Source organism: Amblyomma americanum, chromosome 4 (genome assembly GCF_052857255.1).
Source record: "Amblyomma americanum isolate KBUSLIRL-KWMA chromosome 4, ASM5285725v1, whole genome shotgun sequence".
NCBI classification, from domain to species: Eukaryota; Metazoa; Arthropoda; class Arachnida; order Ixodida; family Ixodidae; genus Amblyomma; species Amblyomma americanum.
This window is the reverse complement of record NC_135500.1, coordinates 119105711-119132276: the sequence shown is the minus strand read 5'-3', so window position 1 is coordinate 119132276 and position 26566 is coordinate 119105711. Positions and strand designations below refer to the sequence as shown.

At 47.8% G+C, this 26566-nt stretch overlaps 1 protein-coding gene across 1 annotated transcript; it reads right to left on the bottom strand.

Moving 5' to 3' along the window:
* Positions 1 to 18: 18 nt before the first annotated feature.
* Positions 19 to 26566, bottom strand: LOC144128279 (uncharacterized). Its single transcript, XM_077661567.1, has 2 exons — positions 26401 to 26566; positions 19 to 2362 (listed from the first exon to the last, which is right to left on the bottom strand). Exons 1-2 carry the CDS (start codon positions 26407 to 26409, stop codon positions 902 to 904), a joined length of 1470 nt encoding a protein of 489 aa, XP_077517693.1. The 5' UTR covers positions 26410 to 26566; the 3' UTR covers positions 19 to 901.

The window sequence follows — 26566 nt, the reverse complement described above, 5'->3', positions numbered from 1 at the left end:
AAATTGAGAACAAAATTTCACAGGAACAAACATGTCGAAAAATTTTATTTGTCGAAGGCTTATTCGCTACAAAAGTGGTGCATATGGCATCAACATTTCTTCTAGCATTTCACCATCTCCACTTCGTGGGGTAACCACATTTTAGTTCCCGTCAAGAACTTACCGTACCTGAGATTTCGATGCCCATAAATGAGTAAAGGAATATAGCGAAGTGGGTTCGTTTCGGGGAGCATACTAGAAAACAGGCTGCGTGTGCACTGTGATTTACATTGGTTGAGTTTCTGGGGAGTATTTTCCCGTGTGCGGTTTTATTCACAAGCTTGCTAGTAGCTACGTCCCTGTCGCGTAGTTCGATTTATTAAATAATCTAAACGTTACTGCTTGGTGCGCGCTATGGAAATGTGCTTTTTAAAAAGGCACCAGAAATAAGAGCGCGGTGCGTAATCGAAATAAAAAATAATAACCGAAAACTATAAATAATGTTTTGCTTAATACATAGAGCAGTTTGTAAGCGGTCCTGTGTTTCATGAACAAATGGTTGGCGAACAAAACGGGCTATGGTAGCTCAAATGAATATCCTGGCCCCTTTTGCCTTCAACGTTAAAAAATGTAGACTGTACAGGAGCGCGAGATAACATAAACGAGTTGCATCTGTTTGCTTGCTGCTCATTTTGTACACCGGTTACGTGTTCGCCCCTCCAAGTTGATAATCTGTATGGAAGTCCATTTCTTCATGACCTTCACTGCTTTGTCCCTCGACCATGTCACTCCTTTCGCTCGCGTGTCTACGAAAAGAATTGGAAGCACGAGGCATTTACGTATTAATGGTTCGCATAGCTGTCTTTCTGGTGGGTGTGGGACGATAAGCGTACATAAACTGGAGCAGCTGGGAACGGCCCGCCTACCTCCACGGACTCCAGGCCGTGGGTCCCCGCACCGGAGGCGGCGCTGCGGGAACGTTGTAGCCTCCGGACTGATGCTGATGGTGCTGGTGTTGCTGCCGACCCACCGTCTGCTGTAGCGTCTTCTGGATTATGATGACCGGGATGACGGCACCGGTTCCTCCGTGCGCATTGCGGTGTGCCGAGTCGTGACCATGGTCGGGCGCTCGTTGGCCAACCACCTGCTGCTGGTGCTGATGATGATCCTGGTGCTGTTGCTGTTGTTGCTGAACAACTTGCTGGTGCTGCTGCTGATGGTGAGTATGCTGATCCTGGAGGTTCGGACCCTGCTGGTTCCGCTGCTGTTGGCGCTGGTGGTGTTCCTGGTGACCCCGCGGCTGATGGTGCTGCGCCTGTGTGGGCTCTCTGCTGCCGAGATTGTAAGTCTGCTTGGAAAAGTCTCCTGCTGTTGCTGAGCTACCCTGCTGGCTCTGGGGCCCCTGCGACGTCGGTGCCGGGAAGGAGACTGGCTGCGTGGTCTTCACGCCGGGATGATGCTCCTTCTGGATGATGATTATGGGTATCGTAGCGTGACCGCCGCCCGTGTGGCCGTGGGCCTTGCCCGTCCCCGTTGGCTTCACTCCGTAAGATCCTATGCCGGTGCTGTAAGACGACGGCTTAGACACTTCCTGCTGAGACGGTCCCGTCTGTCCGCTGCCCGTGAAGTAGGAGTTGGTGCTGTCCTTCCCGTGAGCGGGCTCACCGGTAAGCTTGCTGAGGCTGGACGCTTTGATGCTTGTAGAAACTACTGGAACGTACACCACCTTCACGCTTGCCGGCTGAATGGACACGTGCGGCGTGTCCGGAGCGCGCGGAGGCAGGGAAGGGGAGAACTGGCTGCGAAAACTCAATGGTCCTCCAGGACCGTCCTGGAATCCCCGCTGAGAGGCAGGAAAGTTTCCTTGTCCGCCGAATCCACTTTGGCCCTGGAAGTTGCCGCCTTGTCCGTGAAAATTAGATTGCCCCTGGAATCCGGTCGGCCCCTGGAAGTTTCCGGAGCCTTGAAAGTTTCCTGGGCCTTGGAAATTTCCTGACCCCTGAAAGCCTCTTGGTCCCTGGAAGTTGTCAGTGTGTCTGGCGAAGTTCCCGCTGCTTTGGAAAGCTCCCGAGCCGCCAAAGTTGCCACCGTTTCCGTCTTGACTGTTTCCGGAGCCATGGAATCCTCCTTGGCTTCCCTGGAAGGGTACCGGTCCTGAAAAGGATCCAGAGGGCATCGAAAAGGGCGCGGAGACTTGGTAAGGGCCGGACACCCGGAAGCCCCCACTTTCTTGCAGGGCCTCCATCAGGCTGTGCGGTGGTGAGTTCTGGCCGCCGAGCTGGTTACCGTTGTTGTTGCCGCGGTCAGTGCCTCCGCTCAGGAAACCTTGGTGGCTTTGATGGACCAGGAATCCCAGTATGATTACCACAGTCGTCCGTAAAAACTGAAGAAAGAACACAAAGCACTCGTCAGCGGTTTGTACTTGATTTTTTTGCAACTGCTGCCAGCTCACTTCTACACACAATTTCTGTGACTATGGCCTGAAGACCCCAAGTTGTTCGGTGCGTGAAGCTAAAAGAAAACGAGAAAAAGCTGCAATCGATTTTAGGTCCTCGTACCTGCTCACAAGATTAGCAGCTACGTTAGGGCGGCCTGAGTTAATTGAACTGAGATTATTGGATTAGGCTTAGATAGCCCCGGTACATTTAGTTACTGTGATTTTATTATGGTAACCCATATTCTGCGCTTTTGAATAAGAATGAAAAATACGTTCAGATTTTCTTCCAGAGTAAACCCATGTCTGCACTGTGGGGGAGATTCTTCCGCAGTTCAGTCAATCGAGATGCGCTGCCCAGATCTGCGATATCGCGCGGGCCAATGTGTACGCTGTAATCAAGAGATTCGAATTGGCTTCCGACCTCCTTTGCATTGGTAGATCTCTCAACGCACACAAGAACCTCATTGTACAATCACTTGCGCACTCCGCTTTCGTAGGAGCTCGGTGGTCGGGGCCAAATAATAATATGGTTCGGTTTGGTTGGTTTTATAGAATTTAACGTCCCAGGGCCACTCAGGTTATAAGAGACGCCGTAGAGGAAGGCTCCGGTTAATTTCGACCACCAGCAGTTCTTTAACGTGTACTGACATTGCACAGTACACGGGCCGCTAGCATTTTGCCTGCATCGAAATGTGGCTGCCGTGGTCGGGACCTAACCCACGTCTTTCGGGTCAGCAGCCGAGCACCATAACCACTGTGCCACCGCCGCGGCCCAGATGATAATATGACAATTATGTTCATCAACAGAATGAGTAACTGCAATGATCTAGCTCTTAGTGTTACTCACGGTAGACAGGAAACTCGGTTTCTGTACGGAGCCCGCAAGGAGGGTTCGTAGGAATTGCTCATGCGTGATAACCTCAGCACTGCAGCACCTGTGAGGTTCGCACAGTCGCCCCGGCTCTGTACCGAGAGCCACGCCGAGAACTCGTTGTTGGGTTGGGTGCACAGTGGCTACGTAGTAAACCTTACCGGTGGTTAATGCAGACACATTAATCCCAGTAAACCGGGAAAAGCTGGAGGAACAGGCTTTCTATAGGCACTGCAAGCATCCCTCTCCGGAAGGCAAAAGCGTGACCGTGTGCTTGCCGCGAGACTGTCTCCCCCCCAGCGAAAACCAAGGCTCGTAAATATCTCTCGAGTTATTTTCGATCGAGACGGACGACGCGTCGGCCGCTCGCTCTACCTTCTCTAAAACCGCCAACGTTACCCGGGACCTCGGAGGGGTCCTGCTCTCGCACGCATTGCTTCCTGGGCCGTCGCTGACCGCGTGGATGATCGGAGCACCCAGCCTCGCTTTTCCATTCTAAATAAAGACGAGCCGAAGCGCCCGCTTCCTCCCTTCCTTCCTGCCGCCTCTGCTGTGCGCCACATTCCGGCAACGGCGGTGCCGCCATACGCTTCCGTTTTCTCCAGCGGTGCATCCGTCAGCACCTCGGATGCAGCGAGGCATCTAATGTGTGCGCAGGGCGGCTTTGTGTGTACACGGAGTCGCAGGGATTCCTTGTGGATGCCACTAAGCATTTCACGGAAGTTAGGCGTAAGAGGTCGTGAATAGGAGTCGAAGAAGTGCTTTAGATCAAGGAAAAGAGAAAAGACTTTTTTTTTTAGGAGGGGGGGGGGGTGCATCATAAGTCCACTATCGATCGTCCCCTATACCTAGATTCCAAATGTATACAGGCGAATTTAGGCCTAACCGATTACAATCCAATTAATGCAGAACAATTCGATGCTACGAGGCAATTCATTCCTAACAAAAGCTGTTAGCAAAAAATGCCGTCCACTTCCGATTAAGGAAATGTTGGCACAGCGAACTCTCAAAGGAGCGTGCTTGAGACCACTGTATCGACATCGTATACGACGCCATAGGACATAAAAAAGAAGATTTTGTTTGCAGCATTAAAACAAATGACGGGAGTAGCCGACTAAGCCACCACGCTTTTTTGCCTGAAAAGTGCTTAAATATTAAGAGGGTAGAGGTGGTCCTGAGCAGGGAAAGAGAGACACAAGGAGTGACGTGTCCTGAGGCATCAACAGTGTGTGTACGTGAACCCATGTGTGCACCAGTGACTGGGAATCCTCTGGGACGTCAGGAGGTCTTGGTCCGATGCCCCTACCAAATCTTAAATAAACGAACAAAGATAGATAAGGATAAAGAAATTCAGCAGTCGATGAAGCGGTTTGCAAGAAAAAGGCAAACTTCAACAACTGATAGCAAAATAATGTTGATTTAGTCACTAAATATCCGGTAAAGAAATGGTGCTGAGAGTGACAGTATTTGAAAACGCTGATGTGTAAGTTTTAAAAACTTTCAAGCCCATAATGAGCAAGCAAATAACTTTGAAATGACAAATATTGTAAAATATCATCTTATTTTATGGCTGGGAATTTCTTTCTGTCATTATTTTTCAAACCATACTTTGGAGCTGTCGTAACCGGCTTTCATGCAGATGAAGTACAGTGTAATCAACAAGGCCGATAGTGCGAGCTTCCGGCCCCCTGGCATGGGCCCTTTCAAATGTTTGTATCTGCTTCCAGAGATGCAAACGTGAAAAAAAAAAACGATTCGATTAATTTAAAGTTCTATTATTTTAAGCTCTTTTTTTTTTCAAACCGTGTGCGATTTTCTGTCAACTTGTTCCTAAACCTCCAACCTAGAACTGCTATACCAACTATAGGGACCCCTCCTGTTATTTGTAATGGGCTGGCCCTCACGGCCAGTTCCCACTCTCTCTTGTAAATAATCATAAATAAATGTTTTTCACCATCATTTAACTTGAAATGCAGCAAATTTCATTCGAATCAGTGCTCGTAGATAGCCTAATGCTGCAATTTCAGTGTTGTGTCTGAGCTTGAATAAAAAAAAAACTTTAGAGGACGCTTATGCTCAGCATTAAGGGTATGACACGATAACGTTAATTGGTCCCTTCAACGGTCTTGGGTCCTCAGCCATAGTCATTCTCTGCTTTACATTTATACGTAGATCGGGGGGAATGCTCATGACACTCGTGGCGCAGTGATGCAGTGGTTAAGCCATATGCGTAACTGTCCCGGCATGTGGCTGTTTGAAACATAGCCACTGGTGGGGCTTGTGAGTACCAGGATGCTCTTTCCGAGCAACCTGTCGCGAATAATCAGTAATTTAACTCCCAGCTCCTACGATGGGCATTCGCTAACAACCCAGTGGGCAGGTTGTTCCCAGGCACTGTGGGCAGGTTGTGATGACGTCATAAGGTCACGTGGCCTAGCTGGCAGGTGGGCCACCTGCCTTTTCGCTCACAACTTCGGTGCCGGTCTTTCTTCAGAACTGGAGATTTCAGCGGAAACTAATTTCAAATTCCACATTAATTACGTTAAAGTGTGCGTGAACGATGCCAGCAAGTTGTCACCACGGTGGCTCATGAAGGAAAGAAAACGTGAGATAGTCCCCGAGGCCCCAACTACAAGAGCTTCGCCGCGCAAAGGTGGCAGAAGTCCCGTACTTTTATTCGCAAAGACCCGTTGGCATTCTCTGGCGTAAAAACAACGTATATTCGTAGCAACAGTGCCTGCGGCAAGCTCGATCCCTCGGCTGATCGAGTTGGAAGAGGTGTTCCACACTATACCTGCCGCCCGAATTTCTCGGCACATGCTCGGGTTCCCATAACAACGGGGACACTAGTCGCTCTCTGTACCCTCTTTGGTGGCTGACTGGCATCACGGAGCCCTCAATTCCGGCTTCAAAAAAAGGTGACGTAAGGGCCTCCCCTAAGTTGTCTCCTTCCTGTGTGCTGTGACTAGCCAAGACATTTCCGGACATATCTTGGAGAGAAAACAGTGCTCGTCTCGTGACAACTGACATTAAAGGAGTGTATAGATAACAAATTTTTTGCTTGCGTGTTTTCTTCTTTCAAGTGATGCGTTAGACATTACTATACATAGACCACCCCGTTGTATTCACCTACGACCGCTAAATAATTTATAATTGAATTTCTTCTTGACGCTATTTCGGCTTCATGAAGCGAACGATATCTGTAACGTGTAGTTGGGGCTCAGGGGCATAAAAAAACGGCAATACAACTGCTGATAAATCGTTTTGTTGTCGTTCCAGCTGTTGAAGCAGGCCGGCTTACGTGTTATAGCGAATTAAAACTACGTATCAGCAATTATGCAGTTTTTAGTACCTAATTAGTATTACCTAAAGAAGTATAGTCACTCTATGACCTAAACACCAACCCCACGTGACAACCGTCGATCATTCGATGAAACCGATACGTAAAGAGCGTCAAGAAGAAATTCAATTATAAATTATTTAGCGGTCATTGGGGAATACTACGGGGTGGTCTATGTATAGTAATGTCTAACGCATCACTTGAAAGAAGAAAACACGCAAGCAAAAATTTGTTATCTATGCACTCCTTTAATGTCAGTTGTCACCAGACGAGCGCTGTTTTCTCTCCAAGATATGTCCGGAAATGTCTTGGCTAGTCACAACACACAGGAAGGAGACGCCGTGATAAATGTATTCTAATGTTTAACGCGTCATTTTAAAGTATAAAACACGCAACTAAAATTAGGTGGCTAGAGTCCTTCAAAAAAAAAACCTATTTGCATTCCTCATCTCGGAATGGGAGCTTCTGATGGACACGCGACGAATCTACTCATTTTGGTCAGCCCATGTGTGACGTGGTTGTTTAATCAAAAATCAACGCAGTGGAGTATTGTAGGATATTTTCCTGCGACGCGTGGGTTCCTGAGTATTTGCGCCGCAAAAATTAAATTTAGCGAGCTACTTTATAGGTCCACCTCACTTAATAATAATTGGTTTTTGGGGAAAGGAAATGGCGCAGTATCTGTCTCATATATCGGCGGACACCTGAACCGTGCCGTAAGGGAAGGGATAAAGGAGGGAGTGAAAGAAGAAAGGAAGAAAGAGGTGCCGTAGTGGAGGGCTCCGGAATAATTTGGACCACCTGGGGATCTTTAACGTGCACTGACATCGCACAGCACACGGGCACCTTAGCGTTTTTCCTCCATAAAAACGCAGCCGCCGCGGTCGGGTTCGAACCCGGGAACTCCGGATCAGTAGCCGAGCGCTCTAACCACTGAGTCACCGCGGCGGGTAAATTTCTGCTGCATTTTAGAAAAATTACTATAAAGATTTTCGCAGTGGCGGCAGAAAGCTAATTCAGGTGTGTAATCACCACTTGCACTTTTTTAAAGCTTTTAATGTCCCTTTGGTGTTTCACGCTTGCATGTTGGCACGAAAGTACGGGTATCCAGTTTAGCCTTGTGGCACCGTGTAACTTTTCGGAGCTTAGCATATGGCGTTTTCACAGAATAAATATTTTATGGAATATCTGATCTCTGTTCATGCAGTATGGGTGTGTGGTAGTGCTGTGTGCGTGTGTCCTGTCTGTTTCTGCCTGGGCCCCCTTACAAAAGGTTCTTTAGACAGTCTATAGCTTGTCCATAGACTTTTGTCTATAAAGTCTATGGACATTCTATAGACAAACCCTATAAACTAATCTATGGCAATACAAATCCTATAGACAGTCTATAGGCAATCTATAGATTTATGGCTATACACTTTTAGTATACTTCTATAGATAGTATATAGACCATGAATAGACAGAAGGAAATATCTATAGGAAGGCAACGTACTAAATGTGAAGTCTATAGACTGTCTATAGACCATTTTTATAAGGGTCGCACTAAGTATCTCTTATCTCTGTTCTATTTTTTTCCTCAAGTTTATAATTTCTGAGATCCACACGATGAGCTATAGGAGGACATTGAAGTCCATATGTCCGTGCAGACTATTTTGGCTGTTGCTGAACTACCTAGGGAAATGCATGACACTTTCTCTGAATTTTCCTGTTTATTCTTGATTTCTTCATAAAAGCATTAACGCTGTCACCTTGGGCCTTTCCTCAGAGCGAAAGTACATAGAACGCGAGCTCAGCATAAGGGCATGCTAAAGGAACTTCTGTTGACGATCAGTGAAAGAAAATGAAATCACCCACGTATTGTTCTTTGAATACATACGCATAGCACAAGTTTCTTTCAAAGGACTCTCGCAGGCAACAGCCCATCGCCGGTGCGTCTAGCTGTTTTCTTCTGTCGTGCAATGTTCATTCGGTTAAACACTGCATTCAGTGTTTGGAATAAGGAAGTAGCCTGTATTAAGACTCATTAAATTCAGTGCTGATTTAGTTGAGTACCTAATACGCGTAAGCAATTCAAATTGCGTTGTTGCAGTGAGATGACTAATGCAGTGAGATGAGCGGCTGGTTGCGGACGTACAGAAGTCAACTGTCTTTCAGACCAAGAAGACATCTAGAGAGTTACGGCAACGAAGTGCAGCAGGAAGTTATGTTTATCATATTCTTGAAATCTACATAGATTAGAGCAAGATACAAGCAAATGGCACAAATCATTCTCCAGCTCATGTAAAAACTCCCTTTTGCTCTTTTCTGAGTCTGCAAAAGGTTTAAAACAAGTCAAACTTATTGGGCTGACTAGTTTAGCCCAGTCGCGCAGCAGAAGAAAAGATAAAGGCGCTGACTGTCATATTCTAGTTTAACAGAAAGCCTACAAATTCCCGGCATGCACCTGAAAAACGAAACAGGACAAGCAAGGTGTAGGTTTACTGTCTGAACGAAATGTATATATTTAAACTCATCACCGAAGATGTTTCTTGCCTCCTGAATAACACAACATGCCTACCAATTTTGTAAACGTACCCCTGTCACACGGGCACGGCAAAGGCCTTTGAGAATCAGGTCCTTATGTCCAAAGGCGTAAGGAGTGTAGCTACACGGCACAAATGTTGCGCCTTTGCCGGTAAGGGCCTTGGAGACGAAGGCGCCCGTCCGAGACCTTTGGAGCCCAAAGGCGCGGTCTTCGAGAACATGCGATGGCAGTGCCATCCAACGTCAAAAAGTAAAAGCAATGAAAGAAAGTAGATACAGCCAACAATGTTTGAAAACATCTTTTAAAAATACGAAAGGTGTGTGTGGCTTAGCTTTTTATACTGGGTGTTTATATTTTACGCTCGGATTTGAAGGCAGTAAAGTGTTGCAGCAACACCGAGCGCCCCTGGTGGCCAAAGCAATACACAAAACCTGCTGCTGCTGACGAGAGCAGCTGTTGCAGTTCTTTCAAGCAAGCAATTATAGAATAAAAAAAATGTCTGAGCTCAACGAATGAACAGAATACCCTACTTTACTTCTAAAACACTCACTTCAGCCGGCTCGAGCACAGCAGTCGATGCTAAGCCTCAACGACTGTTTCACCTTTGGGCTGCACCGTGTAGCAGCGTCGCTGCTCCTTTAAGCTTTCGCTCCTTTGGTGAAAAGAGGTGCCTTTGCTGGAAAGGCCTTCGAAAAATGCCGTGTGACAGGGGTATAAGATAAATGCTTCCGTTCTTTTTTTCTTGCAACTTTTCAAAGGCATCAAGTCGGTCGTATTGCTGTAGAGCTCACAGAAGTTGTCCAAAAACCAGACGGCAGAGTCTTCATACATCTAATGTTATTTCTTATTTTTGTTCGATGAATTTATTATAACTCATTATTACACTCATAGCCAGTTTTTCTACTTCTTCATGCGCAACTGCAGTCAACTGCGGCATCAGCCAAAATCATTGCCTACAATCTTCTTCATAATCCTCCGTCATAATCCTCCTATATTCCAGGCCGTCGTAATGTTCCTCCCCGGGAAAGTCATAGTACTATCATACTCACCTAGACGAATGGATGTATGGGTGCTATTAGCGTCCTCTATGAAAAGAAGTGGTGACGGGCGCCGCTAGCCTCAGATTTAAATATTTATTTTTAAACCATCTTAGCCTCAATCGCAATCATGGAATTCATAGTTAATCATGGAATGGTTTTTTTAAGGTCACACCGCTTTTGACTCCTAATAGCTCTGTCTCTACGTCCATTCATTGCTTTTAAACCAGCAATTTTCGAACCGTTCTTAAAAACACTTTATCAGCAAGAAACTGTGTCGTCGGAAGTTCAATTCGCTGATTGGTCAGAGGGAAGTGGCTTCACCACATGGGAAGTGATGTCACATTCATTGAAGGCATAAACAGCTTCTCATGCTATGGCATTGCCAAGATATAATGCAATTAGGTGTCGCTGTGAATTTTTTTACTCATCTCTACAGTGGATGCATACTCAGGTTACCATCGTTGCCCCTCAGTCTTGGTACTTCAGAGATGCTGATCTGTCTGGCATCGATATCGGGACTGATAGTGCGACATTCTAGCAGAATATGCTCAATTGTCTCTTCATCATATGGGAACTGCGCTGGACTTAAACAAGAGAACTGTTAGGATGACAACAGACAAAGCGCAATTCGTCTGTTGTCGTTCTTACAGTTTTCTTGCTTAAGTCCCGCGCGGTTTCCACATGGTGACACACCGACTAGCTCCTGTAATTGCTCTCTCAGTGTCTCTTCCGATTTAGCACACACTGTGCATGAATAATCAGTGCACGCTAAAGAGTCCCAGGTGGCCGAAATTTCCGGAGCCCTCCACTACGTCGTCCCTAATAGCCTGAGTCACTTTGGGACCTTAAACCTCATAAAACCAAACCAAACCGAATAATTATCCTGCGCATATTTCTTCTAGTATCTACGTGTTCTAAGGCGCCATGATCTCGCTTCAAAGAATAGAGAATTGTCATAAAGTGATTCTTTCCTGACTTCTCTTTTTCCTATTCAATGTACGGGGCCACCGCGGTGGCTGAATGGTTACGGCGTTCGGCTGGTGGCGCGAAATTCGTGGGTTAGATGCTGGCCGCGGCGGTTGAATTTCGATGGAGAAGAAATTATAGAGGTCCGTGTACTGTGTGATGTCAGTGGACGTTAAAGAACCCCAGGTGGTCGAAATTTCCGGAGCTCTTCACGACGGCGTCTGTCATAGCCTGAGTCGCTTAGGGACGTTAAACCCCCATGAACCTTAAACCGTAAACCAATTCTCTTCTATGCATCTCCATAGTCGGCTTCTTTCCCATTGAGTTTACCCAATTCTTATCCACTAACTCTGCGATCCTCCTTTTAACGTTCTTTGTTCCGCTGTGACATCCTGCTATAGCAAGGGAACAACAGTTCACAATTGGCAGCGAGGTGCTGGAAGTGGGTTAGGGAATAAACGCGTGTTAATGACATCCTAGTCGAAATCAAGAAAAAGAAATGGGCTTGGGCAGGGCATGTAATGCGAAGGCAACATAACCGCTGATCCTTGAATGTAACGGAGTTGATTCCAAGAGAAGGCACGCGTAGCATGGGGCGGCAGAAAGTTGGGTGGGCGTATGAGATTAAGAAGTTTGTAGGAATAGATTGGGCGCAGCTGGCAAAAGACATGGTTAGTTGTTGAGACATAGGAGACTCATTTGCCCTGCTGTGAGTATAGTCAAGCTGATGGTGATGATGATGATGATGACAGAGAAAGCGTGGACTCCTAGTATAGGAGGAAAACAGCTAGTATACCCTGCTGAACATTACTTTGGTTCTGTGCATGTTAATTTTTAGACCAACCGTTCTGCTCTGCTTGTCTAACTCATTGATCATGATTTGCAGTTAACCTTCTGAGTGACTCCACAAGGCAATGTCATCAGCGAATCGCAGATTATTTACGTATTCTTCATTAACCCTTATCCTGAACTGTTCCCAATTCAGGCCTCGGAATGCCTCCTGTAAACAGGCGGTGAATAGCATTGGCGAGATCGTGTCTCCTTGAATGGCACCCTTCCTTATTATAATTTTATTGCTGACCTTATGGAGGGAGGACTATGGTATTTGTGCAGTTGCTGTATATATCTTCCAGTATTCTGACATAAGGCCGTTTTACACCCTGATTCCGCAATACCTGTATGTCTGCTGAGGTTTCCACTGAGTCAGATGCTTTCTCTTAATCAATGAAGGCTATATGTAGGCGTTGGTAATATTCTGCGCATTTCTCTATCACCTGATCGATAGTGTGAATATGATATATTGTGGAATATCCTTTACGAAAGCCTGCCTGATCATTTGGTCGATTGAAGTTTAAGGTTGCCCTGACTCTATCAGCGATTACCTTAGTAAATACCTCGCAGGCAACGGGCAGTGAGCTGATAGGTATGTAATTTTTTGAGTCTTTGGCGTCTCCTTTCTTCTGAATTAAGATTATATTTGCGTTTTTCGAAGCTTCTGGTACGGTCGATGTCATAAGGCATTGCGTATACAGGGTGGCCAGTTTTTCTAGCACAATCTCCCCAACAACAGATCCGCTGTTGCCAGATCCTTACCAGCTGCTTTCGCCCTTTGTACCGCTCCTAAGGGTTTCTTTACTTCGTCTTTCGTTACTGGGAGGATGACGCATTGCTGTGCGCTACTGTCTCTCTCATTAACTTTCTGATTACATTGGCTACTGTATAGATCTGTGTAAAACTCTTCGGCTACTTTAAAAATCTTACCCATATTGCTAATAACATTGTCCTCCTTGTCTCTTAGCGCATACATCTGGCTTTTACCTATGCCTAGTTTCCTCTTCACCACTTTTAGGCTACCTCCGTTTCTTAAAGCATGCTTGATTCTCTCCATATTAAATTTCCTTATGTCGGCTACCTTGCACTTGTTTAATAACTTCGATAGCTCTGCTAGTTCTATTCTGTCTGTCGGGTTAGACGCCATCATGCTTGGGCGTTTCTTAATCAGATCTTTCGTCTCTTGCGATAGCTTGCCAGTCCTACCGCCTACTTCTACAGCGCACTCCGTAATGATAGCTGCCAGATTATCGTGCATTGTATCAACATGAAGATCATCTTCCACAGTTAAAGATTAATATCTGCTCTGCACCGATAGCCTGAATTTTTCTATTTTGCCTCTTACCGCTAACTCTTTAATGCACTTAATCTTCACTAGCTTCTTCCGTTCCCTCTTCAAATCCAAGCTATTTCCAGACCTTACCATTCTGTGGTCGCTACAAAGCACCTTTCCGAGGACGTCCACGTCCTGGACGATGCCAGGTTGAGCGCATAGTATGAAGTCGATTTCATCTTTAGTCTCACCATTGGGGCTCTTCCAGGTCCAATTCCTGTACTCTCGTTTGCGGAAGAAGGTATTTATGATCTGTAAACTATTTCTATCTGCGAACTCTACTAACAACCCTCCCCTAATATTCCTAGAAACTCTCCCATTGTCGCCGACCGCCTGGTCGCCAGCCTGTTTCTTGCCCACCTTCGCATAGAAGTCGCCCATCAGTACAGTGTGCGTTGACTTTACCTAATTCATTGCCGATTCTACGTCCTCATAGAAGCTTTCAACAGTCTGGTCATCATGGCTGGATGTAGGCGCGTAGGTCTGCAGCAGCTCCAGCTTTTATCTCCTATTGAGCCTGATTACGATAGCTGCCACCCTCTCACTAATACTATAGAACTACGTTGCCAGCTGTATCCTGATTAATGAGGAATCCCACACCTACTTCTCGTCTATCCGCTAATTTGGGATAGCACAGTATGTGCCCGTCCTTTAGTACTGTATACGCCTCACCTGTCCTCCTAAGTTCACTAAGCCCTATGACATCTCATTTAATGCCCGCTAGTTCCTCGAGCAGAACGGCTTAGATAGGCTTACTAGATAACGTTGTAGCGTTAAACGTTGCCAGGTTCAGATTCCAATGGCGGCCTGTCCGGAGCCAGTGATCCTTCGCACCCTCCGCTGCGTCACAGGTCTGACCTCCGCCTTGGTCAGTTGCTCCGCAGCCGCTGCATGGGGACTGACAGCCGAGAGTTAATTGGTTTGTTCATGGAAGGTCGTGGCCAACTACTGCAGCAGGGTGGCCAAATCCTATTCTGGTGAGGGTGTGTGTTGTCTTTTCTGGTCCCCGAGATTAGGCCGCACCCTAGGCCTGGTCATGCTATTCCATCGGCACGCAGAGGTTTTTTTTTTCAGACCTGGTAGAATTGTGCAGAGCCGGGATTCGAACCCCGGTCCTCTTGCACGCGAGGCGGACGCTCTATACCTCTACGCCATATCTGCACTCCCGTTCTGTATACATACCTCCATCTGTGATCTTAATATTGTCCTCTTCACGATGGAAAAGAGACTTAAACACCACGAGGTTCGAGATTTCAGGCTACATTACACGGTTGTTTAGACGTCGCATGCAGACATTGGTCCAGTTGCTTTAAGTTAAACAGTATAATTAGAAGAAATGTTTAAAAAGTTTTGCCTCCTGCTCGTGGGCTTTAACTTCTTATTGAGCGATGAAATCCAGCGATGTTGCTTAAAAATGAAAGCTTGAAATGTCCTCTTTCCTAGAGCACATCACTTTTCTATACCAAGTATTTCACTTAAGACTTTAGACAATTTTTTAAAAAATAGGCTTTTTGAGTTAGAAGAGCGATTTTTTCGGCAAAGCATTGTCAGTGGTGTAGTACATGAGAATAAAAATAAGACATTATAACTATCAGGCTGGTTAACTAATATTGAACAGTTAACTTTTTAACTATACTCTTAGGCTCCTTAATTATTGGGAGGCGTGTAGCCCACCGTAAGTAATATCCATATCAGTTTTTAGAATTTAGAAGACACGGTTACCCTCGGCGCTGTGGCCCAGAAAATTTTGTCTACATTGCGCCAAGATACATGCGGTTTCGAGAAGCTCGCAGGCAAAGCAACCTCTCCAGTGCACGTAACTCGTCGAAATAGCCAAAATTTGTTGGACCACAGCGCCGATGGTTACCGTGTTTTCGAATTTCTAAAAACTGATATGGATATTCCTTACGGTGAGCTACACGCCTCTTAATAATTGAGGAGCCTAACAGTAATAGTCAAAAAGTTAACTATTCAATATTAGTTACACAGCCTGCCAGTTAGCACGTCTTTGCTGTATTGTGATATACTACACCGCTGAAAATGCTATGCCGAAAAATGCGATATTCTAACTGAAAAAGCCTATTTTAAAAATTGTTCAAAGTCTTAGGTGAAACATCCTGTACAGTCCACAACAGTGGGCGACGCACTTCCGTCACCGGTATGCTACAGCCGTTACCATGCGCATTTCATGTCGCCAACAGCCGCCACCATCCTTCTACAACGACACTTGTGCAGCACTGTGGAATGTATCACCACTCGAGGAGGCATATCGAAGAGTTATGTTTTCATTGGAAAAAGTACATTTTAATCATTCGCTTACATGTCGTCGTCAGCATCATCATCATCAGCCTGACTACGACCACTGCAGGGCAAAGGCATCTCCCATGTCTCTCCAATTAACCCCGTTCTTTGCCAGCTGCGGCCACCTTATTCATAGAAACTTCCTAATCTCATCCGCCCACCTCACCTTCTGCCGCCCTCCAGCTACGCTTTGCTTTTCTTGCAATCCAGTGTGTTACCCGTAATTACCATCGGTTATCATGCATTCGAACTACAAGCCCTGAGCATGCCCATTTCTTGTTCTTGATTTCGACTTGGATGTCAGTAACTCGCATCATGTCATTCGTTCCCTGGCCTACTATGCTCTCTGCCGGTCTCTAACGTTGCAGCTATCGTTTTCCTTTCCATTGCTAACTGCGCCATCTTAAATTTAAGTACGACCCTTTTCGTTGGCTTCAACATTTCTGCGCCATTTGGTGAGTGCCGGAAAGACACACGTGCTATATACTTTCCTCCTGATGGATATTGGTAAACTGCTATTCATAACATGAGAGTGCCTGCCAAACGCACTCCACCCCATTCTTAATCTCCTCGAATAAGAAACAAGCCTAGAAGCAAAGCAAACCAACTAGACCGGCAACAGCTCTTGCTCCTAGTTTTCGCACTCTTGGGGCTCGGATCTGCGGTCACTACTTGCCCTAAGTCGATGACCTTACCACTTCTCACGCTTCGCTATCTGTCTTAAACTGCTTTCTTTCCCTAGACTATCGGGCATTACTTTATTTTTCTGCGTACTAATTCTTAGACTTACTATTCTTCATCGCCTGTATAAGTCCTTGATCATGCTTTGCAATTCATCCCCTGAGTTAGTCACACGATGTCATCAGTTAACCGTAAGTACCAGAGTCCAGTTTAGTTCTTCCAGCTCTGCTTTCGCTTCCTTCACACGGTTTCGTCCACTAACGCACATTTCGCACGTTACTCCGCCAACCCTCTGCGTACTGGTGGTCTGGACGTGTTTCGTTTCGTTGGTGCGAAAGGAAGGGCGAAAAGTTTTCCTTCCCTTCTTTAAGCGACCGCACAGCCGTTCCTCCTGCAGGCCTCGCACCCCGTCTCCAATAGCCCCGCAAATAGACCACGCGCCTCGGTCGAGCCCGCTTCACCCGCATAGCTAATAAAGCACGTCGGTGACTGCAGGCGCCTCCGCCTGCCCGAACGCGCCCGCGCTTTCTGCTAAAAAGAAGCGCGCTTTCGCCCAGCCTACGGGGAGATTGTCCCTACGTTTACATACGCGGCGCCGCCGCCGCCGACTTCCCCGTCCGCGTCTCGCGCCGCACTTGCGCCGAGGAGGAGACGCAGGAAGCAGGCGCGATAGTGGCGAGCGTCGCCTTCTTTCCGCACATACAAACCCCGCCGGAGGAGGGACCGGGAGAGCAAACTGTTCATCGCCGTCGCTTTCTCGGTTATGCACAAAAGAAAGAAGCAAGGAAGCTCGGGCCTGCCGACCGCCGAGCGGCGCCGGCCCGCAGTAACGCCTCCTCTCTTCTACCGTTCCTCGATGCACTATACGTATGCGCGGTGTGCGTGCGTGTGCTCATGCGAACGCGCACACACACACTTAAGCGCTCGCGAACGCGCATACAAGGCTTGTCGAGAACGACCAGCGAAGCCGCAGACAATGGCCCGGACGGGCAGGCGACGCTCCTCCCCGAAATAGCGCCGCAACGTCCATATATGAGCGTGTGTGTGCGCGCGAGCGTGTGCGTGTGTGTGGGCCAGAGCGCCACCGCCGTAGACGGGCGAGCGAGTGGTGGTGCGGCGAGACGCGGCGACCTTTGCCGGCGACCCTGAGTGAAGAAGCGTCCGAGGCGCGTCGAGCGCTTGTCCAGAGCGCGAACACAACCATCCCCTTCGTGTTTCGCGGGCGCTATAGAGCCCGCTTTTCCTTTTGAGATGCTGCGGCGGCGATGCGGGGCTTCCGAAGCTCTGAATGGGGGGCGGGCTGTGCTGCAGTATTTTTTTTTTCGTTCTGTTCTTCTTTCATCATGCTCGGCTCTCGCCTCCTCTCAGCATCCGCGTTCCTTCCTCTGCCCTCGCTACTCGTTATTTCGGTCACCAAGCCCCCTCGCAGATTAGTACCCGCATCTCAGCTGCTCACAGCGCAGATTAATCTCTCTCTATTTTCTTTCATGTCTTGTACCTCGTTTTAATTGCTCCAGCATCGCCGCCTCCCGCCAGTTATTACCCGTGCGCTGTGGTCCTCGTTGCGCCATCCCAGCCCATAGCCCCTCGCTGGCCCAGTAAAAGCGTAACCCTTCTGTTCCATCTTTCTCCTGCTCTTCCGGCGCTCTTACGCTTCCCTATGGGTCTTTCACTCTCGACGTATGTCGTTTTTATTTTCCGGTTATCACACATCCTGCTGATATCTTCACGGAAATGCATCCTTCCATCGACCTCAACATCTCTCAGCTCTTCCTCTTTCTAGTTTTTTTCTGCTCGTCCCGTTCCGCGCATGCGCTCGCAGAATATCACCCCGTCGATCTCGATGCACGTCTTCCTCGCATCTTTTTGCCCTATCGCATCCAGTGCACAACTTCGCTAAGGACGTGAACAACCCTTTTACCACAGGCAGTATTCCCCTACCTCGACGTTCAGGGCTGTCAGCTTCCTGCTACAACGTGTCTACCGGTCCGCCGTTCTCCGCTTGACCTGCCGTCTATTGGCAGAGCTTACGGGGAACGCGACCAGAGAGCAGGCGAGAACGCGCGCCGTACGGCGTGAGAACGTGGGCGTCAATGGGCGCGCCGTAGTGTAAATACACGTGCATTCGATTACGACGACGGCTGAGGCGCGCTGGAAGGCGAAACAAGGAGTCGTTAGCGGGAGAGGGGCGCGCGCTCCTGCGAAAAGGGGCGGATGCCGTGTACTGTTTGTTTCATGGGTGCATCGCGAAGCGCTCGATTGGTGTGCGTGCGCGGGCTCCGTGACGACGGGAAGATAGCAGCAGGCAGCAACGAGCCAACCGTTAGTCCTGTCTGCTGCTCAGGTTCAGTTCGGCTTGGACGTGGTTATGCCGCTGCCTCGAGGAAGTACCGCTCGCAAAAATGCAGTTATGGGGCGCAGGGTCCTCGTTAATTGTCCCTCCGCGTACGGACGATTACTGCTTCTATTAATGCGCGCGGGCGGGGATGCTGTTGGCTGTTTTGGGTGAATACTAATGGGCGGATAAGTGCGACGTGCACTGTCACGCGTTAATGGTATAGCGCGAGGAAGCGTGGCGATATGCTGCGCAATGCTTGCCTCGTGAGTGGTGGCGTATGCTTTTGTTCGGGCTGGTAGTGGCGTAGTTAGACGATTACGTTAGTTGTACTGTCTGGTGTAAATACACGTACTGGAAGGAGGGTTATCGTTAACTATATTGCGAAAAGGATTACGTTTGAGTCATAACAATAGTATGCCGAGTTTAGAAAATCGATCGAGGTCGCCAGAGCTGGCACATTAGGTAGCGGCTACGCCGGGACACTCTTTTAGCACGTGCGCGGGTCTTTTAGCGTTTGCGTAAACCCGGTAGCGACAACACATTGCAGAGGAGGAGTAGGCTGCTTGTTCGTAGGCTAAGGAGTTGACGCTGACGTACTATTGATCGTGGCGTCAAATGTAGCCTATATAAAGACGCGTACCTAAATTTGTCCCGATGCATGGTAACGCCGCATCAAAGGTCTACCATTGGGCTAGTGGTTGCATTGACAACGTTGTGAAACTTGTGCTTGGACAAAATGGCGCACCGCCGCTTAGCAGAGCTGGTAGCCTGTGCAATGGTGTTGCCTCTCCTCTCGTTACTTTCCCTACGCGCAGTTTTCATCCAGCTGGCATTTAATGTTCTTGTATTATCAAATCCGCGTAATATCCCCCTTCGCCTTCCAGGATGCACAGGGGAGTAATGCGAAGCTCTAGTCACGCTAAGTAATAATGATAACAAATAAAACTCGGCGCAACCACTTTCCACTCTTCTACTAACCGACGTGCATACGTGGCAGGGGCTGTGCTCCGAAACCTCAGCTTCCGGCATGTGCGTAGCTCAGTACAGGGAAGTCTTCAAAGGCAGCTCGGAAGATCGGCCGAATGATCCGATCGGGCAACAAAATGAAGCGTATCGAACGGTGGGTTCCTCCGCCGCCAGTCTTGACGTGGTACATGCGAGGAGACGTGGACGCTTTTCGGATCTTCTCAATCTCGCGACGAGGGTTCGTTTTGTTCCGAAAATAAGCAGCGCTTCGTGTGCGTCCCTTTGTGAGAAGCTCGCTCCCTTGTGGTCGTCCCCAGACCAGCCTTTCACCATCGACCTGCTCTCATCTTCCCTCGGCAGGGCTTCAGAAAGAGCGGCTCAGTTGCTGGAGCCCATCTGCATAGCGTTTGTCGAGGTCCGTTGCTGCTGTTGTTGCCCTTATTGTTCTCGTTTACAGTACGCCTCTGAGCCTCCAAACAATGCCTGCTGACCCGTTGAACTGGCGCCGCTCTTAATAATAAGCGGTGTAGAGACAGCAGACCCGCATTAGCCTATTTTGCTTCCTGTTAGATGGGCGTCCACAAGGAGGAGCAACAACTCCAAATTAGGCTGGCTCGCGCGCATTAACTCGACGTAGAAAAAAGAGAATGCTGACGGAAGGACTCACTTCTGAAGTGGCAACGAAAGCTAAATGTTAAATAGGGTCGAATGCCTACCAGGAGTGTAGCACGAAGTACCGCTCAACCACCTGTCTTTCCTTCGTGTCCTATTATGCTACTGCGGTGAAACATGAAGATGAAATAGTTCTAGGAAGTTGGCCAACCCTCGACCACTACTTTTCGTGACGAAGCTACACTGAAACGCAGCTTGCGTTCTAGTATGTACGAATTGTTCATTTTCGCGACCAAACATTTGCGAACTATGATCCTTTCTCCTACAGCTATCGAGGCCTTCTATTTCGATTCTCCTAAACGCGATTTCACAAGAACACTGACATGTCAGAACCTGGTAGCTCGCAGCTAGAAAGAGGCGCCAACGTAAAAGCTACGGACGGACAATGCGATCATTTCATCTCGCTCTGCAAGCCTGGAACGCTTACAATGGTGCCTCATTATCGATTTATTTATGAACTGTAAACCTCAGATGCGGGTATTGCATGAGATATTATGCCGGACATTATACAGGATTACAGGGTAATTAATGATACAGGAATTACAGGGCAAGTATAGAGGAATAATAATCTTTTTTTTATTAAATAGTGCTCCTGAAATCGAATCTCACAGGGCGGTGGTGGCGCCCTGTCAAATTGACAGCTTATCAAAACGTTTCAGACGTTTCATCATTGCCCCAAGCGCAGAGGTGACACCGATAGCGCACCCGTCGCAAGAGCGCCAACTCCTTCTGCCCACACGATCCAGAAGAACCATGGCCGACAAGGAGGAGAACAAGTGTTTCCGGTTACCACAGATGACTCCTATTCATTCTTCCTCAGATAATGCCCACTATTCACCCATAATTGTAAAATACCGAAAGTTATTAAGCGCCAATGCCGAGAAGACCGACGGGAAGGTTTGCGGTAGCGGTGTAGTTTTGGTTTCAGAGTTCTTCCTTTAGCTGGTCAATCAGCACCTAAACTTGAACAATACATTCTCAGTGTCAATTCGGTCTTTTCTTTTTGCTTGTATTACTGCGACTGGTAAACGCTCTCCGGGGGGAAAGGAGTTGTTGATGAGCCTGAGGATTGACAACTGCCAGCTTATTAACCTTTCGACTACCACGTTTGGCTGCCACGTTGAAGCATCAACACTGAAGCTGCTCTGCGCAGTTCCAGTTAGAAATGCTTTGCCTACAAAAGGGAAATAAAAAGAACGCTGCTTAAATGCGCAGAAAGTTTCCTTGCTAAGTTGCTCATCGCACCTTCACCCATCATTGAAGCCGCCGCGGTGGCTGAGTGGTTACGGCGCTCGGCTGCTGGCCCGAAAGACGCGGGTTCGATCCCGGCCGCGGCGTTCGAATTTCGAGGGAGGCGAAATTCTAGAGGCCCGCGTACTGTGCGAGGTCAGTGCACGTTAAAGAACCCCAGGTGGTCGGAATTTCCGGAGCCCTTCACTACGGCATCCCTCATAGCCTGAGTCGCTTTGGGACGTTAAACCCCCATAAACCATAAACCATCACCCATCATTGATGCCCTGGAGGAATAAATTTCGCTTAAAAAAAAGTTGTTTGGCATGTGACGTTAATCACTGCGGTTACGTGGAAGACAGCAATGGGAGAGGAATGGAGAACGTGATGTTGTAGCTGCTCGGCAGTGTTCAATCTACAATCGACAACGGTTCCCAAATACATACGGTCCTTAGACAAACTATACCGGCCACACCGCGTTTGAGCGGGGGGACTTCCGACACGTGAAATAGCGTTCTTGGCGCATCGTAACACCCGAGAGGTTTAAATTGTGAGAAAGGCTGTCCCATAAGTGTCACTCGATGTGCCTTCAAAGTGCAAGAAACATGACAGAAGTTTCAGTGCGCGGCTCACAAATTGCTCATGCCACGCTTTAAGTGAACTGCTAGCGTCCGAACAGGTTTATCGTGGTTAAATCTTTTATCGTCTGTAACTTCGCTCAACACGTCACGAGGCTATTGAGCGATGACGACGTGGTGCGTATTTCTGACGAGTTAGGCTTCTCCCTCGACCATGTAAGTTAGGCTGGTCAGTGCAATAGGCTGAAAAGCCTAACTTGCGAAAACGAAATTTTGCCGCACTGCACTCGAACTCAGGAGACGAGGAAGAAATAGCCCTGACTGTTCGCAAACCCCTGCAGCGAGAAGACTTACCTGCAGTTTTGCATTTTCCTCTTTGAAATAAATGCCCGCTACCTCTGTCAGAGCCAGTGGCCCGGAATATTCCTTATCGGCAGGGCACGCTGAGCGCATTACACAGCGGGTGGTATATAGAGCTGCGAACCACAGTGTTTAGCTGCTGTCTATGCCGCAGCGCTATTTACAGCACGCCTTCAATGCGAGCATACGCGGGCTTACCACCTCTCGGCCGCAGTTCCTGGTTAGTGCGCGTTAAGCTTAGTCGCAACTAGCTTCATACCATTCCTAGACGATTCCCCGATAAAAAAATATCGTTCTACTCAATCGACGAGCCGTTGCATGCTAGTATTCAGCGCCTCGTGTTGGTGCCTAGTTCTACAATATATAGCTTGTATTTTGCGACAAAACCAGATGCATTAGATGTCAGTTATATTCAAATAAACGAAATGCCTAATAACCTTAACTTCAGTGGTATTTCGCTAAATTCCAGGGTGCTGTAAATGCGCGGCAACATTCCCGCCATGATGTTCGAGTCCAAGAATGTTGTTAGCGCGAGCTATTCATTTCGTGGCACGCGACAGCGATGGAAAGCTTGTTCGAAAAAAAGTTATTTTTTTTTTCGACCATATTAAGCCATTCTCGATTGTCTGGCTAAGCCGAACTGTGGAGTTTGTGGAGTTCAATTTGAGAAATGCATATTTCATAATTCTTCCCTGTGATAGCTTTATGAGAGAGAGAGGACTTGACACAAAAAGAGAGGGCATGATGGTGCGAAACTTGACCGTTTTGTCCAGGTATGGGCGATAATGTAAGAAAAACAGGTTGGAAGAACTCGCAGTAAAACACCGGCAAAATATGTTAGGCGAAAATTGGGAAGCGCGATTTGGCCACCACAGTTTACGTGCACATTAGTCAGCGTTCACGCCCTTAAATCCAATAACCGGAGGTTTGCAATGATCATAAATTTTTGGAGGTAATCGTCGTAGGAGAGCGAAGCTTCGCACTGCAAGAGCAGATATGCTATTTGGGGCTAAAGACGTTGAATAAGTGCTGCCTTAGATATGGTTACAAGGCTTAGGAGGTGAATATTGGGCGAAAAAATATTACGCTATGAATGAGGTTTAGCGAAAAGCCACATATAAGCACAGCGTGAAAGAAATGATAATAAATGTGCCCATGTAGCAACAAGGCAAAAGCGTAATTACCTGACAGAGAAGAAAAAATAAAACCTCACAAGAGTTACATACGGTGGCATTGAAACCTTGAATTTTTCATGTGGAAAGATAAAAAGCCAACAGAAAGATTTGTACGAGTAGGTATGCTTACGGAAATTGTGAAAAGAAAACCAAGTTATGGTGTTAATGCTGCTTTCGTTCGAGATAGAGTTATCTACACCGCCCTCACCGAATAGGAGGCGGAAACACGTATTGAGGCATATCAAAAGGCGAGTTAGAAAGGCCGTCGATGATCGCAAGGTATCGTTTATAACGTGATGAGCATGCCAACCTTCAGTGCTATACGTAATTGCTGTGTCTATACATAGACGAACGGGGCCGAAGGTTTTTGTCTGGAATGGAGCTAATGCTTTTGAGTAATGTGCGCCCCTTGATCCATGGAGTAAACTGACAGAACAATAGAAGAGAACGTGGCGACGATATGCTTGTTCAATTGACTTGAATCTTTACACATTTTTCAAGTGGTATAAGTGCGCTCAGCTAAGCCGTTGCACGGGTACCTGTGGCAAGATAATGAGCAATGTACATTTATCACCTCGATAAATGAAAAAAACGAGGAACCGATCAAGCTGCAGGAGCTATGAACATGCCCTTACTGCAGCCGAGCAGCCAGCACTTGGCTCGTAGCGGTATCAAACGCACTCCAATCACGTCGAATAATATGTCTACGTCTGGGCTGAAATGCCAATGCAGTGTCATGCCCTGCATCAGGCCTTGCAGACTTACCAGAGAGCGAGAGGTCACCACCCTCAACTATTCACCGCAAGTGGAATCGCGCCCAACGGGTCACGAAGGGGAATGCGGAGGCCATTTACAGAGGGTCATTTCATTCGGATCACTTCGTATATATAGTACTGCTTATGTGCCTACACGGCCACCGACTTCCTCGTCACGTCACCGTGCAGGCTGGCCCCGGGCGGTGCAGAAAGGAGTCCCACACTATGTACATATGCTCTTCGTCCGGCCGCAAAGGTAGTTGTTACGAGAATATTTGATTGCGCCCTGAATGGAGTCCGCAGTGGAGGACGCGACCCCCCGTTATCCGGGCTTTACACTAGTACGAGTAAGCTGTCTAGCGAAGCGTTTGTGTCAGCACGAAAACGCCGGAAAAAAAAAATTGACTCGCATACGTTAGTGCCCCGCCGCGGTGGCTCAGTGGTTAGGGAGCTCGACTACTGATCCGGAGTTCCCGGTTTCGAACCCGACCGCGGCGGCTGCGTTTTTATGGAGGAAAAACGCCAAGGCGACCGTGTGCTGTGCGATGTCAGTGCACGTTAAAGATCCCCAGGTGGTCGAAATTATTCCGGAGCACTCCACTACGGCACCTCTTTCATCCTTTCCTCTTTCACTCCCTCCTTTATCCCTTCCCTTATGGCGCGGTTCAGGTGTCCAACGATATATGAGACAGATACTGCGCATTTCCTTTACCCAAAAAAAAAAACAATTATTATTATTATTATTACGTTAGTGAGTGTACGCTGTCGCTGCTAGAACTGTGAAATTACTGTTTTTACTGTTTTTGTTCAGTGAAAGCATTCAAGTCTGAAAAGGAACAGAGTGAAGTTCACGCAAGCTACGCTACGAAGTTAAAGAGAAAAAGATTGTAGTTATCACTGTGTTACCATTAAGTGGGTTCTTAAGAGGGTTATAAAAATTATTAGTGAATATAGTTACTCTTACCGCACGCAACACCACTTTGCATAACAGCAGGTCGCCCCTCTGCCTATAATTTGAATTACAAAGTACAGACACGTCTTTTGCTGAATAGCTGAGCACGTTTTTTCTTTTAGCTAAACTCAACAAATTCGTACTTTCTTGCTTTGGGTTAGCGAAGGCATTCCGAAATTTTCAGTTGTGTCCATGATTTAATTAATCTATAAATGACTAAATTCGGGTACTCTATTAAAGGTAAACATCACGAAAAAGAACATCCTTTCTTGAACTGTACTTGCATTCAAGAGAAGCAGCAGCTCAACTGTCATTGGAATTTCCCCCTTGAAATATTTTGCACGTGCCTTCTCCTGCCGATTTCTGATTCTCTTCTTCCTCAATATTAGAAGGCGCTGATACATGCCTCTGATGCAGTGTCGTTTAGGCATCGTTTTAAATTTTTTTTAAACGAAAAGTAAAAGTGACGCTCAGCCTGAAATTCAAAGATAACTCTAAGCAGACGCAATGCTATATTACGGAAGCTGACTGTTGCGTGGCTAGCGCTCAGCAGTCATCTAATTATTTCATCTTCCCATCTCCGCCCATACCTCGAAGGCAGCATTAATTCGCCGAACCCATCTTGGTGAAAGGCTATAGCTGCTTCGGGAGTGCTAAAGGAAAGAAGCTCAACACGTTCTACGAGTCCCGAACGATAATCGCGGGTGCTTACGGCTCGGTAGCAACTTTCTCTTCGTGGCTGACCTCACTCGCATAGGGCGATCGGCCGATGCGGAACGCGCGCTGATGAGACCTCGTTTCTCCAGCGAGCCGGTGTATGCGCCTAATCCATCACGCCTGTCGGGACGTCCCCTCGAAGGCATGCCTCTCTTTTCAGCTCCGTTAGCCCAGGGAAGGAAGGGTCAAAGGTCAAACCGGTATACGGGTATAACTATCCGACTTTCCTTGTCACTCGTTCCAACCAACCGCTGTCACGGTGCGCGCAAGCGCCGGTCGCACAGTACAGTAATCCTGGTCGCCCGTCTCTTCCTTTGGATTGTGCTGCAGCCCTCGGCGCTCTCCGGGACTCACCTGAGCCATGGCGCTGCGACACAGGCAGGTCCGGGGAGTCACGTCCAGTTCGTGGGGACTTGTGCCGGTGGTCGGCGACGCTCCAGCCTCTTATGGCGACGAGCGCGGCGGAGGCGGAGCCCTTCCCCGCCGGCGCCTTCGAACGGACGCCTCACCTCCCCCCTCC